Consider the following 18,362-nt stretch of genomic DNA (forward strand, 5'->3'; position numbering starts at 1 on the left):
CAGAAGTAAAACTAATGTCCATTTGCATGAAGTGTAATGCCGGTTAAGTCGAATCGAAAGACTAATTTAGATCATTAATCCTACCAAGAAGTATTGGCATCTGAAAGCTTCGTAACACTTTCAAAAGCACTGTTCAAGTCCCTTATTTTGAGTCGTATAACGTGATGCGAGACGTGGGCAACTTTACGAGTGAACGTAATGTGAGGTCAGGTCGGTATTAATGTAGAAAGTCAGAATCGTCCCAAACAAAAGCACCAACACTGTTATGTTGTCTCTTCTCTTGCTGCACCAATCTGCATAGTGATCGCTATGTTTCGGAAGGTCTGTTCACTTCTTTTCTCTTCTGGGGAAGTGTTATAGTCACTCTCTCTCCCTCTTTTACTTTGTTGTTATTTCATTCTCTCGTCCCAGAAGAGCAATAATGGGCTGGCAGTGGATTAATATTCCACTCCTCAGACACAAGAGTTCAAATGAAACAAAGATGGGCAAAGTTTTTGACGAAAGATGATCTATAGATATAAGTTTCTAAAATACATTAAAATATGCTTTTCACTGACAATATTTCAAATAACATACTGGAAAAAAGTTTTCGGTCATAGAAAACAGTGGTAATGAGTCACCAAATTATGCACTCCATTACACTTTACGATCTCTGAGGGTAAAGTAATTGTCGCTAGTTGAGGTAATAGGGAGGCTGAAGGAAGATTTATCATTTGAGAGAGTTAAATTTCTACGGAGATACTTGGTTTTTACGTTCAGAACGGAAAATAGCCCCTGGGCCTAGGCGAATAATACAGAAATAAAATTTCTCGCGTAGTTAATAAGTTAATATGACCTATGAGATCCGGTTCTATGGAAGAGCGCTACTCTTTTGAGCCAAATCCAGGTAATCTGAGGAGTTCCCGTTTGGGAATATCTGGAGAGGACTACCAGTTGCCTTAAACGTGGGAAACATCGCAAAACCGTTTGTCAGAACAGGGGGACTGCAATATTGTTTCATTTGTTTCCGGATCTCTATGTCCCTCACAAAAATGTTTATATTCAGCAAGTGTTTGTGTCGTTGTCAGTGTAAAAGAGGGAAGACGTAGAGTTGCTCTTTAGTTCATCAGATGCTGAATAGTTAATAATAAGAAATTTTTTCTATGTCCCATTTTTTCTTGTTCTTTTTCAGGAGTGTCACATGCAGGGGAGTTACCTATTCTTTTTCTGAGAGAAGATACAGAATATAACTTCGACCCCGACTCAGAAGAAGAGAAAGTGCGCAGAAATATGCTGCGTCTCTGGACGAACTTCGCAAAATATGGGTACGTAGTTGCCTTGTTTGACACTGGGCGGGCTGAATGAAACATTAAATTATCGAAATTATAATGAATACTTGCTGCAAGCAAATCACTAGTAAATGCATACTTGCAGTATATGAAGGGTCAATGCGTTAGAAATTAAGAGCATCACTAGGCTGCGTCTAGTTAATTTATGATTGACGTCTTTCTGTTAAGTCCCGTTGTTGACACATTTGGCCACTGGAGCTCTATACAAATATTTCGAACAAGAAATTAAATGCGTCATTGTGAGCACTCAGTATAGTATTACGAACGTAGTCAGCAACAGAAAGTGTAGTGGCAGCATTTTACAAAAGTGGAAAACTACAAATGCGGGGATACGAGTTGAAAATACAAAAACTTGAAAACTAGCACGTTGTCAAATCGAAAGACTCGACTTACCGGACTGTGTAAGGTGTTACCCCTCGGAGAAACGCTCAAACTAGTTCGAAGCTGACTCTCATGGTGAGACGTCCTCAAGAGCACTGTCATGAAGAACAGATCTTCTGTCTCTCATTTTTATCTCTTTCTTATCTTTCTTTTCTTTTTGCGGTTTTTTGTTCATACAGAATGATTTCGCCAGATGATTGGTGAGGTAATTTTTTAGGCTTTTGCTAAGACTATTTTGCGGAAGAGAACATCCATAGAAGCCAACTGGATGTTTTACTTCGCAACCTTACCATTTGGAAACATAGCAGGTCTCACCAATCCAAGAAAATCCTGCCCGTTCACGATCTTTCCTTTCACTGGATGAAAGTCAGAAGACAGACGAATTTTCCGTCGAAGCTATATTCTCCTATGAACAATGGCCTTCCCGCAGTGGTAACACGGTTCCCGTCTGTCACCGATGTCAACCGTGGTCGGGTTTGGCTAGTACTTGGATGGGTGACCGTGTGAGTCTGCCGAGAGCAGTTGGTTAGCGGGGCGCACCCAGCCCTTGTGAAGCCAATTGAGGAGCTATATGACTGAGAAATAGAAATCTGAGAACGGCCGAGAGAGAAATGTGGGGACCACATGCCCATCCACATCCACATACAGTGACGTCTATGTGGATATGGATGGTCCTTCGAAACCTGCTATGGCGGAGTAATATTCCTCTATACGTAAAATTTAATGCGCTGTTGAGAATACCGTTGTAGTTGAATACATAAGGAATACAAAAATATCCTTAAATAGAAGCGACATCGAGAAGAACGAAGGAAAACCGAAATATACAGAGTGGTGTGGGGGGGTTGGGGGGGGGGGGGTTCAAATGGCTCTGAGCACTGTGGCACTTCACTTCTGAGGTCATCAGAACTACTTAAACCTAACGAACTAACGACATCACACACATCCATGCCCGAGGCAGGATTCGAATCTGCGACCGTAGCGGTCGCGCCGTTCCAGGCTGCAGCGCCTAGAACCACTCGGCCACTCTAGCCGGCGGGGGGAGGGGAGGGGGATGGGGGAGCAGGGGGGGAGGGGGAGAGGGGTGAGGGGGACAGCAATGAGGCCAAAATTCGAAATGACGATATAGACTGACAGGTAAAGTAGCTATGCTGTGTAAACCACATCTAGCTCCCTCATAGTAAGTAATTATTGCATAAAACTGCAGATCTGGAGCAATATAACGTAAAAGTGTGCGGAGGAGCAGGGTAACAGAAACATGGCGTTACATACGCTTCATAAAAATAAATGGAACAAGTAAATTAGGAAATGAAAGGAATTATTTAATTAAGGGATGGAAAGATTCATAAGCGATGCAGGCTGGTGTGACATGTCCCGGCACAGGTCGAAGTTACCAATGTAGAGTGGTGTGACCTATGCGGTGCAGTCAGAAAGTAGACGACAATATTGTGCTGCTGTAATAGTAGTTCACCCCCAATTAACCATTATAAAGGAGTCGAGAGGAAATAGTCTCCTTCGTTGTTTAGGGTTGGTTCTGGGTAGCAGGGCAGGTTCTATTATGGGTATGGTGATCTGCCAAAGTAGCAAGATTGAATGAATTCTTAAAACAAGTACATTTACTACAATCCCTCATGTTTGTGTGTGAGGTGTCTGAACAACAGATCTGTCTGAACAACAGATCAACAAACTCATACACATAGGCCGGAATTCCTTTACTAATTACTCCATCGTATTACACATGTGATCAACACTGACAAGAGACACCTGGCTTCTTTCTACAAACCCTATCAGATGCACTACATGGGGTGCCTCAATCAGGCAAAGGTGTAGTCGTTGGTATTTGTTATGCTGTCTATTAAATCAATGGATAAGAGGCGTAACTACTTAATCAATGGGCACTTATTGGCCTAGTTATTATATCACTGGCCGTTGTCCTACTTCACAGCCGGTCGGTGTGCCCATGCGGTTCTGGGCGCTTCAGTCTGGAACCGCGTGACCGCTACCGTCGCAGGTTCGAATCCTGCCTCGGGCATGGATGTGTGTGATGTCCTTAGGTTAGTTAGGTTTAAGTAGTTCTAAGTTCTAGGGGACTGATGACCACAGATGTTAAGTCCCATAGTGCTCAGAGCCATTTGAACCTACTTCACAGGAGACAAGCAATATTCCGCTACTTCAGTGGCAACTTGGCCTGACCACTACAGTACATCAATGGCTACCAGGTCTAAAATATTATGTCAATGGCCCTTGGCTTAATTAAAATACACTGTTATATGAATCATAGACAGTCTTTGTTCAACACTGTTGAATGAAACATATAGGGGACACTTCTAAGTTAGCCCTCTTATGTATCCGTTCTAGCTGCACTACCCGAAGTAATATTGTTGCCTTCTGGATGAAATTCAACTGCTCCATCAGTAGCTAATTCTGTCAACAAATATCACCGGTTCCTGCCTGAACTTCAATGACTGGTTGCTGCTTGGACACTTCTTTTGTACCCCTTTGATTTTGGTTAAGGTTGTCCTTTTACACGCTTCTCGAGGATCGTTTCTACTCGATTACTACTGCACCCGACGTCCTTCATTATCTTTGGGCTTTTCGCACATTCTGTTGCAGTGTATCGGCAGTTCTTTCCAATTAATACACTGGTTGCTTGGTCTAACCTTTTGTACGATGAGCCTAGCTTCAAATCTGTATCTGAATCTTCATACACATTCAGCAAGCCATAGTACGCTGGGTGGCGGAGGATAGACTACCGCTATCAGCTATTTCTTTTGCTGTTCCACTCACAAATAAAGCGAGGATAAACGACTATCTATATGATTTCTAACGGGCTATCTTCATGATGCTTTCACAAAATGGACGTTGGTGGCAGTAGAGTCGTTCTGCTGTCAGCCTGAAATCCAGTTCTCTAAATTTTCTCAATACCGTTCCTCGAAAGAATATCGCCCTCCCTCCAATGATTCCCATTTGGTTTCCGAAGCATCTCCGTAATACTTGCGTGTTGTTCGAATCTACCGGTAACAAAGATAGCAGCCCCCAATGCAACTCCTCCCCCACCCCCACCCCCTTTAAATTGCTTCGATGTCTTGCTGTAATCTGAGAGAATGCGGATCCCAAGCACGGGAACAGTATGTAACAATGGGTCGTACTAGCGTCCTATAGAGGTGTCCTTTACACTTCCATAAAATTCTTCGAATAAACAGAAGTCGGCCATTCACATTTGATGTTTAATCGATGTAACTGTTTCAAGCAGCAAACACTAATACTGTATTCAAACATTATGGTTTTGTTTTCCGATTCATCTGCATTAACTTCCGTTTTTCTACATTCGAAGGCAGCTGCCATTATTCACACCAACCAGAAATTTTGCCTGAATCTTCTTGTATCATCCTACAGCCAGTCAATGACTGCACCATCTCACACACCACTGCATTACCAGCAACCAGCCGTAGACTGCTGCTTACCCTGCTCGCCAGATCATTTATGTATCCTCAAATTAACAGCAGCACACTTCCCTAGGGCACTTCTGACGATACCCTTGTCTCTGATGATCACTGGCCGTCGAGGAGAACACAATGGGTTGTGTTACTTAAATTTTAGAGCCACTCGTATCCCTAGGAACCTATTCAGTATGCTTAATAGTCGTCATTATGGCACCATGTCAAATGCTTTACAGAAATGTAGGAATATGAAATCTGCCTGTTGCCCTACATCCATCGTTCGCCGTATCCCATGTGAGAAAACGGAATGCTGAGTTTTACACGAGCGATGCTTTTTAAAACAGAGCTGATTCGTGGACAGCAGAGTTTGTCCTCTCAAGGAAATCTATTATATTCGAACCGAGATTATGTTCTACAGCTAATCGATGTTAAAGACACGGGTCTGTAGGTTTGCGGGTCCGTTGTTTTCCCCTTTTATAAACAGGAGTTAGCTGCGCTTTTTTCCTGTCGCCTCTTCTCCTTCTGAGAAGTGATTACCTCGTACTTGCACCTTTGCTGACCTTCAAGTGATTACTCTGTGGGCAGCTGTTCCCATATGCATTATCCTTTCTAAATATTCTGTCCACCTCATTGGTGTCTACTAGCAGACATCGGCTTGCTTGTCCAAGGATTTTTGGTAACTCTCTTCTTTCTGTAATATGATTTACAACTAAAATATGCGCTGATCATGATAACTGTCAAATAACCTGAGCTTCTGTCGTAAAGTTATGGGATTAGTTGTTGTTGGGGAATGAGAACACAACGTAAATATTAGTTAGGACAGGAAATTTGGACCAGAACATAATAATTAAAATATTGGCATGCAGGACTCAGACAAACGAGTCGTAAGTAATGTGAATATAATTGGCACAAAATACGAGGGTTATTCAGAAAGCAAGGAGCGATCGGCCGTGAAATGGAAACCACAGTGAAACTCCTATGACGTTTTGCACAGGTGTGCTGGGCAGTGTCTCTAGTATGCCCGTCGATCACGTTACGTCGTTCTTTTCAGTTCTGAGCACCCAGGGAGCACATAAAGATACCTAGAACAACAGTGTCTCACGCCAAGTACGAGGGCCTGGTGAGAAATTTCGCCTGAAGCGATGCAGCCAAATTACATGACTGTCGTGTGGTTTCTTCTCAGCCGCACTCTGCAGGGGCAATGAAGATGCTCCTGCATCGTTTCCAATTGGTAACGTTTAATTACCCACAATACAGCCCGTAATTGTCTCCCTCTGAGTTTCATCTCTGCTCACATGAATCGCTGGCTATGAAGAAATTTTCGTACAGACAACGAGCTGTGGGCCAGCGTAGTTGGCAGAAAGCACTGGCGGTTGCCTTCTATAACGAGGGTATTGGAAAGTTGGTACAACACTACGACAAACGTCTAAGTCGGATCGGCGACTATGGAGATAAGTAGTTCGAAGTTGTAGCTAACTGTTGCAAATAAAACAGTTCTGATTCTCACTGTGATTTCCATTTCGCGACCTATCGTTCCTTACATTCCGAATAGCCCTCGTACTTTTGCAGCTGTATCCTGCATTCTTTGATCACATTGCCATTTGTAGTGATAGCGAGAAAAATTTACCGGACACACTGGAATGAACAGACTACAGAGTGCAGAATATTAATTGAGAGCACACGAAAGAAAAAAGTTATGAGGGTAGCAGAAACCAGATTAGTGAGAAAATTACCACAAATTTTGGAGACCACGAAGTAGATGAAGTGGAGGAACTGTACTATCCTGGAAACGAAATAACAGATGATGGACGAAGCAAGAAGGACAGAAAAACCAACTAGAAAGGCCAGAGAGGGCTTTCTTGCCTAAACGAAGCATATTATTAACAAACAATGGCTTCAATTTCAGGATTAAATTTCTGAAATCCTATGTCTCGGAAGCAACACTGTATCGAATTGAGTCAAAGACTGTGGAAAAACAGAAAAAAGAGGCTTGTGGGTTGTGGTTATAAAGAAGAATATTTAAAATTAAGTAAACTGATTAAATAAGAAATGAAGAGGTTTTCCATAAAGTCATCTACAAAAAAAAAGTAGAAAACAGTGGCTAAGAGAAGAGTAAGGATGATAGGACATGTGTCGAGACATGAAGTGATAAATTTTGCCAGAAGCCAGGTGAACTGCGATCGCAACCTCTAGCTCTACATATGCTCTCATCCTCGATCGTATGAAATGATATATTACTCCCGTGCATTCACTGGAAACGCCTTAAAATAAGTTCCTTAACGTTTCAGGGGCCCTGACTGTTGCTTGTGGTTGGAAGACTTTGGCGCTCAAATGGATAAATTATTTTGTTAGTCACTGATTCGTAGAGTTTGATCCAGTAAATATGGAATTTAGTCAGAAAACGTAAATTTCAGCAAAGTAAATCAAATATGAGATTTAAAAAAAACTTTCTAACGACGTTACTACAACAGAATAAAGTAAAAAATAATGAATGCTTACTTAAGTCATCACGAACATGATACTGGACTATTACGATTGAAGTGGCGTTCATACGCATAACGTACAAAATCTGTGAATTCAAATGGTGATGTAAAAATCTGTAGTAATGAAAAAAATTACAAAGAACAGTATGAGTCAGAACAGAGTGCTCAACAGATTAACAAGTAATAAGAGGATTAGCAAGATCGTCACAAGACGTATGAACACCAGCGAATGGACTCAACACAGAATCGAAACATGAGTGGTTATTTGAATACGGAAAAGGAACCCCTTGAAAGAGCAAATTAGACTGTAGAACACATGCATACAACTTGGTGGAGTGCGTAGGTCGTATGATGTACAAACTGAGAACATAAATCGTAATGAACTCCTCCCCTCTCACTTCTCGTGACTTCAGAATTTTGGCGAGCGCACTGGAATAGCGGTCGTACCGTGGTTGTGACCGGGCTGGCTGAGGAAGGGTCTCCGTGCCATGTACTACAGTGGCTGCCAGTTGTGGTCAGTGTGTATCGAAATGTTGTGATTTCGAGGCACCTGCATTATTACCTTTCAGAGATGCAGAAAAGTCCAAATTAAGTCCAGTGTTGAACTTTGACGACCTGGCACAATGCCGAACTCAAGGAAACACGAACACATGTGGAACCATAAGTTGAGTCCAGAGTAAGAGTACTTCTCTAATTCTAGAAAGTTTTCCTTCAGACCTCGGAAATATACTCGGCGCAGTTCTTCTAGCCAATCACAGACAGGGCCTAAGAGCTCCTCCAAAAAGGGATCTGAAAGTCAGCTAACAAATTCCCACCAACAAGTTAATAATGTAGCCGACAATAAGCTCTGAGCTTTCAGAAACGAGAACAGTGTTCATCCATATTCTCATGGCCAAACTCGCTTGTAGAAATTCTGGAAATATTGGTGTGAGCTTTGCCCTGCGTTCCCATGAAAAGGCAGAGGTAAGAAAAACCATAGACGCACGTGTGGCCCCGTATCTAGCGTCCGGAATGGAGTCTGAAGACCAAACGCCGAGGGGTATCGGCAAGCGGACAGTTGAAGACTCCACCGACAGTTCGCTATCAGGCGAAATTCTCGACCCACCACTCCAGTGCTCCGTTCTGCTACGAAAAGCGCTAGACGCTCCTTGGCCTGTCCTGTCCAATTATCCAGGTTATCCGCAAGATTAGAGCTGAAAATATGGCTCGGCTGTTTATATGGTCTATTACCACAAAAATAGCGCTTTCATTGATGGATGATCCCTCTACAGCATTTGAAAGCTTCACCTGCAGCCCGCCTGAAGTGGAAATAATTTCCGGTAGTCCCAGAGCTAGATGAGTTAAAGAGAAACGGCTACTGTTGGTACGGTATGTTGCATTCTGCACAGAGAGATGAGTTATCTACGTTGGTAAAGTCTTAGCCACAATCACGTATGTAATCAGCTCCCGATACAAGTGTAAGTCAGCAAAAAAATCGAATCGGAAAGTATATGAAACAGAAGAACCTCATACGGAAATCAAGCATAAAAATAAGATAAAAATGTGAGGAAAAGGCCTGAAATAGGCTTCTGCCTTAATACTCTCGTGGTACCAGAGGGATCTTTACAGGTTAAAAACTTTCGTCGAAGATAAAGATTCGACTACACGCAACAAATAATTTAGGCTTGGATGCAAGTACTACTCTGAGAAGGACACGTAGTCGTGGTTGACTGCGACAAACCTGAGGACTGATGGATCACGACTGCTGATTAGACTCACAGCTTCCATACCCCAATTGCGATGTCTCAGATTTATGTACTTTTCAACTGAGTACTTTATTTTCCGGTATTAAGCATCTCTCTTGTTCATACTCAAATTATGTAACAGAGACTGATGGTAAATTCTATAATGCACACAACGAAACTAATTTAGTTACATATAGTGCTATGTAGTAAAACGTGACGTGGACTAGTTGTTTTTAGCGCCTTTGTCATCGTAGATACCTCTCGACATCATTAATTGAGTCGATATGTCGTTATCTGACACATTCCGCTAGTTGCCACCGCTCCTTGCTGATAACGGTTCAAAAACGACCGTCATTAACGCCAACTTTGTTTCTGTTCTAACGATTAAACATTACACTAAGGTACATTCATCTAAATTAACCCACCGGAGGAGAAGTGGACGATCATGAGATATGAGATCCTGAATGGCGTTAAGGCCTTTTCCTGTAGCCTAGGTTTCAGGTGTTTCAAACTAGCTGGCATTTTTGTTACAATATGCCTATAACTCTTCCTGTGGTCATTATCATTGTTCCTCTGTCTGTCGCCACTGACCGGGAAAGTACTTGGGCTCGAACAAACACAAATAAACCAAAATCGTGTGAGAAATAATCGAAAGGTCTCTTATTGCACTGGTGATACTCCCGCATCTGCAAAACTCTGCACTCGTCCGTTAGAGGCCTCTGCGTATGCCATGCCGCTTTGCACACTGACCTGCCGGTACGCCAGTCGAGACCAGTATGGACGGTGCAGTGTGCCTCTGAAGTTGCGTTTTGTGACATTATTTGTGTATTGAAGCGTAGGATGGCTCGGCGATTGGCAATCAATCCTGCTAATGTATTGCGATTGGTTGAGATGAAGTTACGAAGAACCCTTCTTCGTGAAGATGGTATTGGTGTGGAAGACAAATCATGCGCATGTTTTATGGTATCTATTATAGTGCACAAATGTGAGCAGAAGTTAGAAACAGATACTGTTGTAACACTAACACATAATGATGATGATAGGGATGATAATGACGAACAACTCATTGCAAACGGTAGTGCTACGACAAGTGCGGGAAGAGGCGATGGAAGCAGTGACAGTGAATACCAACCGTCTCCCAAGAAGAAGGTTAAAGTTGCAAGTATCATCACGGCGTTTGATGACAACACACTGGAGAACATGTACGATGATTATTACGTAAGAGGTTTCGACACATACGACAAGCTTCTGAAAAGATACCCTAAACTGAAGTCTAAAGCAATATTAAAAACATACTGGATTACGTGGCAAAGAAAAGAGAAGGAAATACAGTTTTCAAAGGAAATCGTACACTGCTGTTCAAGACTATCAAGGAGCGTGTAATGGCGAAATTCAATGAACCGCGAGAATGCGGTTCCGCCGTTCATTATTGGCATTTACAACATTGGGCATTGGACGTAGCCAGAAATCTCGGGTGTACAAACTATACAGCTTCACTAGTATTTATTACCAATTTGAAAATGGAGTTTAGGATAATATCACGCCGTATCACTATGCTCCAAGCACGAAAAGATAAGAATGACGAAGAAGAGCTGATTGAAAGAGCTCAAACGTTTGTTGCTGACGTCAATGAGCATATCACGAGAGAAAACATCGATATTAGTTCTGTATGGAACTGTGATCAGAGTCAATTCAACTATGAACTTTCTTGTGACAGATCACTATGCATGAAAGGGGAGAGAAACACTGTCGCGATGTTGCAATCAGTTAACTGTGCAACACATAGTTACACGACCGATGTTGCCATATCAATGGACGGACGATTGGCAGACAAACTCTATATTTGCTTAGAATCCAGTGGAAAGTTTGGACCCCGCGTGTCAAGGGAAATAGAAACGCGGTGCCCTCCAAATGTCATCGTCGATGCAAGTGTGAGTGGGAAGATGACGAAGCAACATATGAAGACGTTTTTTCTGTCAGTTTTGAATCCACATTTGTCGAGAAAGTTATTAGTACTTTGTGACTCCTGGTCTGGACATAAGGATGAACGAGTACTACTGGAAGTATCTGGCGGAAAACATGTAGATTTAAAAATCATTCCGCCTAAAACTACAAAATATGCACAACGTCTGGATGTGTATTTCTTTAGGCAATATAAAATATATACCAAGAGAATAACAGACTTCATTAAACTACGTTCCAGTAATATGCAGCCGAAATTGCACGACAGATTCTTTATCATGAATATGCATTCTGTAATTTACAATCAGTTATCTACCGGAGTATACAGACCAATGCTTCGTTACGCGTGGCAGAACGCTGGCTACGATATTGGTGAACCAGTGAACAACTTCAAAAGTGTCACTGACATGGCGTTCAACACTGATATTATAGAATGTGCAAATACGCCATGCGATCAACTTGCATTTCTTCACTGTGCGTTTCGTAGTCATTCGTATTGCTCGGAGCATTTTATTGACATTCCGCATTTACATTTATAGTTAAGATTCCTGCATTGTTTATGGCGTCTACAATTACATCTACAGTGATATCTAGAGCATGAATGCAGAGTTCTGCAGAAAAACGACACCCACCAGCACATTCAGAGGTACATAATGGACCTGTAACCAAACGTTCATACAGGTCTGTTTGTTCGAGCCGAAGTACTTTCCAGGTGCGTGGTTGCATTAGAACTACCAATTGCACAACGGTGGCTCTCATTTTTCAAATGTCATTTTTATGCTACTTCTCAGTGCTTTTCCATTACACAAAAAATTAATTTTAAAGATAATCAATTTTTGAAAGAATACTGAAATCTAAATACGTTGTTTCACTTCCGAGAACTGATTCGATATACACAGTGATAAAGGAAATAGAATTAGTAATAACTGCATTTGCTTCATGTTGTGACAGGTCAGATTCATCACTGAACGTAAACATATACAAGCCAGAAGTAGCCTTTAACATCAACTTGGAGCACGTACAGTGACAGTGAATTATGCTTCCAGATTGCTTGAATATGTACAGTAATTTAGGCTTATTTACGCACAATTGTAATGAGGAGTTTTCTGTTTTGTTCTTTAGAGTGTACTTGTGAATCTCTCTACAACATCTCAAAGACGATGGATATGTTGTGTCTCCCGACAGGAACCCCACCCCTGAGGCGGACCCCGTGGTGTGGGAGCCGTACGCCCTGGGCAGCCGCAGCTACCTGCTGATGCAGGCCAACTTCTCGCTCGCACACGACAGGCTTGGCGAGCGCATGGACTTCTGGCGCGAGAACGTGCCACTGCTGCCGTTTCCCGACACCGTATGATAGACAACAGAACCAAAGCGTCAGTAGTGAAGTATCTTAACCCTGGACTTCAGTTAGCAATGAGATAAAACATTTGGAATAATTCGGAATACTTAAAAACGACGATCCTCTATGAAAAAATTATATCACATTCATGATACCACCTACAATAAAAAGACGTATGAACGTCTAAGTGACAGTGGACTATTCATTGCAATTAAGTTGACTAGCAACTAATTAACATACGCGAGTATTATACATCCTACTACCATTTCCTGCTACATTCACAGATGGCGGAGCGGAGGAAAGACAGTATACTGCACAAGAAGAATGCATGTTAGAGAGCAACTTACCCACTCACTGGAGTCAAATATATCCTTAGAATGGTATCCATATTAAGGGTTTCAGTGTTCTTGTACTTTTACCTCAAGAATTTCGTGTGACGCCTCTAGTGCAGCTGACTCCGTGAGCGCCATAGCCTGCGCCGGCAAATTCGTCGTCTAGCGCTAACGTGCTACTTTGCGGCTCGATGCAGCGCGAGCTCAGCACTCATAGGCAGCGCCGGTAAAAAGACAATGAACGGACAATTCTTGGAAATTAAATGTTTGATTATTAAGTGATGTTTGGACCCCAATGCTCCAAAGTAGTTCACCATCGCACGTCCGCTTGTTTGTGCAACACTCCCGTAGGGCCCTGCATCTGGTGGGCTCCTACACTACCTAAAACTTGTTTTCATAATTGATACGGCATGTCAGTTCTTTCCTAAGAGTTGTGAATCATTCTCTGTCTTCCCTACTTAATCTATCAGGACTGCTATGTGCTTTCTGTAAGTAAATATTATTATTAAGCTTCAGACTGAGAAGGGGAAGCAACATATACTTGCGTGGCTCCCGTTCCCGTTTAGAAAGTGCCGCGTACCATTGTGGAACAGCGAGGCTTTGTGCGAGCGATGTGCGACTTGAGAAGTAAAGTTTGCTAAGAAATTCCCGGACGTCACTAACTCTGAAAATGTACCTAAGGGCCAGTTTAAAACTGAGTTTGAAGAATAAGTAATATAAGTAGTACGTTAACGTCGGCCTTGACCGTTCTGTCTACACAATGACACCTCAGACACGGTTGTCTCTGTGAAAAAAACTTGGCACATAGAAAGTAAATGATTAAGAATGTCCAACTACCAAGGCAAACACAAATTTAGAGTAATTGACACTATTATTACGAGCCTGGGTTTGAAACAAATATAACATGTTAATACTTACGTCAACAACAATGACAGAGCCTGAGTCGTTTGAAAAGTTTAGGAATCACGTAGAAATGTTCATTCATTCACCACTCTGCGTTTTTCTCACATACCAGTCTCACATGCAACAAAATAACAATATATCTCTGTAGATCTGAACAAATTGCAGATCTTATATAGACGCCTATGTAATGGTGCGTCCGCATTATACAGGAGATAAAACGAGAGTGATATCGCCCTGCAGTGGACGATGGGTTGCGCGCTGTCTTTTTTTTTTTTTTAATATTCAAATGTCTTCACAGTCTGTCTTTAATATCGATGTTTTTATATGCACGCTGAACTAGTTTATAGTTTCTTAGGCGAGTCAGTGGCGCTGGATTCATTTCCACTTTTAAATCATCAAAATTCATAATTACAATGCGTAGTTAAATATTATACATTGGCAAATAAATGGCTCTTGGCCTCTTTCATTACTCAAATCAGAGTTTTATGAGACGAGATGTGGCGGTGTGGAAATACAACATCTCATTTCCCCGGTCGATCAACTACATGGAATTAGTACTCACTTAAATGCAAAGCTCACAAGGGTAATCTGCTGCTGAGGTCTTCCAGGTCTAGAAGTCACTTCAGTGGTGCATGATCTGTTACTACAATGAATTCTCAACTAACTAGTTTATGGTGTATAAACCACGTACCTCCTTTTCTGTCCCTTTCAGAAGGGAGGAAAGCTACTGGAAATTGATGCTCTTTTCTGTTAGTTACTTATGATAAGACGTCTCAACTGCTAGCCTAATTTGCTGGGATGTAGTGTTTTGTTTAGTCTGGACAAGCCAATAATGGGTCCTTTGTCTAACCAATTTTCTGTGTTTCTATTGATTCTGAATATCTGGAACGCCAAGTAAAAACCGCTACATTTTTGAGTAGCCATCAGGCATATTGTGGCACCATACCGCGAAATGAATGTTCAGTAAAAATTAACAAGGTGTACGAATGCTTGAAGTTCTCTCAGGTTTACCGGTTCCCTATAGCTCCTCTCAGCTTCTACTAGTTCTAAAGAAGGTTATGCTCGATCTGCGGTTATCCTGTTTCCTAAATATTCTACTTCAGGTACAAGGAAATGAAATTTTAACATGGACTAGCAAAGATTTGCATGCGAAGTGTCTCAAATAGTGCTCACCACCTTTCAGCATGTTGTTATATGTCTTGGCTTAAAATGAGAACATCATTGAGTGAACCAGGTACTGTATGGTTGTTAATCCTCTGACGACAGTACCCGTTAGTCACTAAAATGTTGCTTGTGCAGTGTGAATACCAAAGGGAGACAGTTGTATGCGCTCGTAGGCACAGTAAATGATGTTTTATCCCTGTATGCACCGGTTAAATCACAAACAGAGAAGATTTCCTATGAAGCAAGAAAACCCGAGGATTATATCATATTTGGCAACGGATGAATACGTGGTGGCATTACAGCATTCAACTTCCTGTTACCAACGAAAAACATGTCTTTCTGTTTTCCTGTAGATTATTTTTCCAGACAATTAGTGTAGTCATGGCCTCGGTCGATCTGATGGTTCTCTAGGTTCGAGAAACCCCGAGCCAGCTGTTCATTAATCATCTCTTCGGCTACAACTTGTAGATCTATACAGTCCTTGAATGACGGGTACTGCTTCTCCCATACCATGTTATGTGTTACGTGACATTTACTTTCCTAGCGGCTTGTGAGTTGTATCGGGCATCATTTGTGGTGTCCTGTCCACTCATCTCGTATAGGGTACCTAAGGGATGCTGCGTTCTCGGAATACTATACAACAATTCAAGCAAATAACGTTAGTAGTTTTATTTCAATAAAGCAGATTGGCAACGCTTAACTTGTATTTACAAAGGTGTGACAAGCGATGGGCGACATGCAACCAAGTCAGAGTTCTTGCAAGTTTGTCACACTGTTTGTGGATCACTAATAACTGAATTCACAGCACTCTCTGCTAGGCGGCGCTGATGCCCGGGCGAGGCTGGCAGGAGCGGCGCTTATATTCACTTCTAGCAGAGGTCACTCCTGTCATGGCGTTATCCTTGTCAACGGGCTGTTGGATGACGTCGCCTCACCACCCTTTCTGGCCTTGGGTTCATACTCTTCGTTCCGGCGCTTGTTGTTGCGCCAGAACAATTTGTATGTGGGTCACGTACAGGTCACCTGCTGCACGGCAGTCGATGGCGAGCACTGCCACACGTGGTGCCCCAATGGAGAGGTGCTGGCATGAAGGTGGGCAGCAAGGGATCACGGGGGATGCGATTATCTAAGATGGTAGCGAGCTGGACGACGCAGAGCAGAATTTCGTGTAACAAAACAGCAGAGGCCATCTGGTGGAGTCTGGGAGTTGGGTTTGACGTGCTGCCTGTCCACACAGCGCATTGGTCTTGCTGTGGAAGAGCAGGTGGTGCTTGACTAGGTGGATTCAAGAAGAGTGGTGCTGGCAGAGTAGAAGTTAATATTAGCCATGGTATGTGCTGAGGTACGGTGGTTAAAGCTGGTTTTGCCTGTTATGTCAGGTGCAAATCTTTGTAGTGCTGGCTATTGTGTCTTGCTTGGTGGATCTAAATTGTGTTACTGATCACATTTCCAGTAGGGTGACGCCGTTATAGGGGATACTGTGTTAAAACTAGCCAATAGTTACATGTTGTGTTCTAAGAAATTTTTACCTGTTTTACTGTGATGTTGACTGAATTGCTCTCTTACTAATTGTGCGATGCGTTGCCATAAGGATGAGACTTTACTTATTATGCTTGGGCCCCTTGTTTTTTACTTTACTTGAATAGATGGAATAAATCCCAAACTAATTAGATATGGATAAAAGACTTCTACAATTAATAAAGGAATACTGGACGAAATGCAAGATCCCAGACCGTTGGTATGCAGCAGAAGTGATCTCTCTTTCGAGGAAAGTGAAACGTAATGTGTGTAAAAACTATTGTGGCATCAGTCTTCTAAACTGTGGAAGTAAACTATACTCAAAGATAATCAATGACCACTTGAAGAATATCAAAGAAGTTATTTTTTTCTGAAGAATGAAATGGATTTAGATGAGGTCATTCATGCACACACAATGTGCTTGTAATTAAAATGGCCGGCTGGAGTAGCCGAGCGGTTCTAGGCGCTACAGTATGGAACCGCGCGACCGCTACGGTCGCAGGTTCGAATCCTGCCTCGGGCATGGATGTGTGTGATGTCCTTAGGTTAGTTAGGTTTACGTAGTTCTAAGTTCTAGGGGACTGATGACCTCAGTAGTTAAGTCCCATAGTTTTCAGAACCATTTGAACCATTTTTATCATTAAAAATATTATAGAAAACACAGAGAATTTAATATAGAAACACATATGGCCCTAATTGATCTTGAGAAGGCTTTTGACCGTGTGGGCTGTGATAGCCTGGGGAAGATTACGTCTGAATTTGGATGTCCTTATCATCTAATAGAGGTGGTGAAAAGTCTGTACAAAACTAGATGCTTTGTAATAACCAGAGGTAGGAATCGACTAGAAGAAATAATTATTAACCAAGATGTCAGAGAAAAGTGTGGACAATCATTTTCTCATTCTTCATAAGTGGAAATGTGAAGTAAACAATGGAACTAAGATAAACGAACGAGGAATACCTGGATATACTGTTGTTTGCTGATGATATCGTTATCATTCAGAAGAACGAAGATGATCTTCAAAGATCAGTATACTTGCTGCAGGAAATTTGTAAGAAGTACAACTTTAAATTTTCTAATAATAAAATGAAATCAATAGCATTCCAAGGTAAGTATTCAGTCAGATCAAAAATTGGTTTGGGTAATTCAGTTTTACAACAAATGCCTCACATCTCTTGTTTAGGCTGTTCTATAACTTTTCCTTATTATTCTGATACTGAAAATAAAATACACAAATGCCGGGCAGTCTGCGCTCACATTAGCAGAACATTGGGCCATAAAGTACAAAAAGCGACCATCACAAAATTCTGCAAAGTAATTGCGGTTCGTCTGTTATTGTTGGAAGCGAAATCTGGATGACTATAGAAAAATTAAAACAATTCACATGAGGTTCCTAAGAACGGCTAAGGGCTGCACAAGAAGAGAGATGATTAGAAATGAAAATATTAGAACAGAATAAAATATTTTCAACATTAATGCAAAATTTTTGAGAGGTAGCGTGCAAGATTAGAGACCACACTTCACAAGAATGGAATGTCGCAGAATTCACCATAAAATTCTGAACTTCAAGCCGAATGAGAAAAGAGGTATTGGAACACCTCGAAAAAGGTGGGAAAGATTTTGTTACGGGGTTCGGAACAGGCAACAGCTTAACCCTAGAAAGGAAAATGCTGCTGATGGTGATGAGTTTACGGAGTCGGATTTTGGTGAGGTATGTTTTCGGCATTGTGTTTGGGGTTAAAATTATATAACTTTTCTTGTTATCCTTTTCAAATTGTTCTGTGATTTAT

At 41.8% G+C, this 18,362-nt stretch overlaps 1 protein-coding gene across 1 annotated transcript in view; it reads left to right on the forward strand.

Annotated features, from left to right (window-relative positions):
- Positions 1–12,669, forward strand: part of LOC126474520 (cholinesterase-like) — a 63,590-nt gene extending 50,921 nt beyond the window's left edge. Inside the window, exons 8-9 of the mRNA XM_050101992.1 lie at positions 1,172–1,304; positions 12,501–12,669. Coding sequence (XP_049957949.1) covers positions 1,172–1,304; positions 12,501–12,669 — 302 coding nt within the window. The remainder of the gene's footprint in view (positions 1–1,171; positions 1,305–12,500) is intronic.
- Positions 12,670–18,362: the final 5,693 nt, after the last annotated feature.

This window comes from Schistocerca serialis, chromosome 4, assembly GCF_023864345.2.
Source record: "Schistocerca serialis cubense isolate TAMUIC-IGC-003099 chromosome 4, iqSchSeri2.2, whole genome shotgun sequence".
In the NCBI taxonomy this organism is placed as follows: Eukaryota; Metazoa; Arthropoda; class Insecta; order Orthoptera; family Acrididae; genus Schistocerca; species Schistocerca serialis.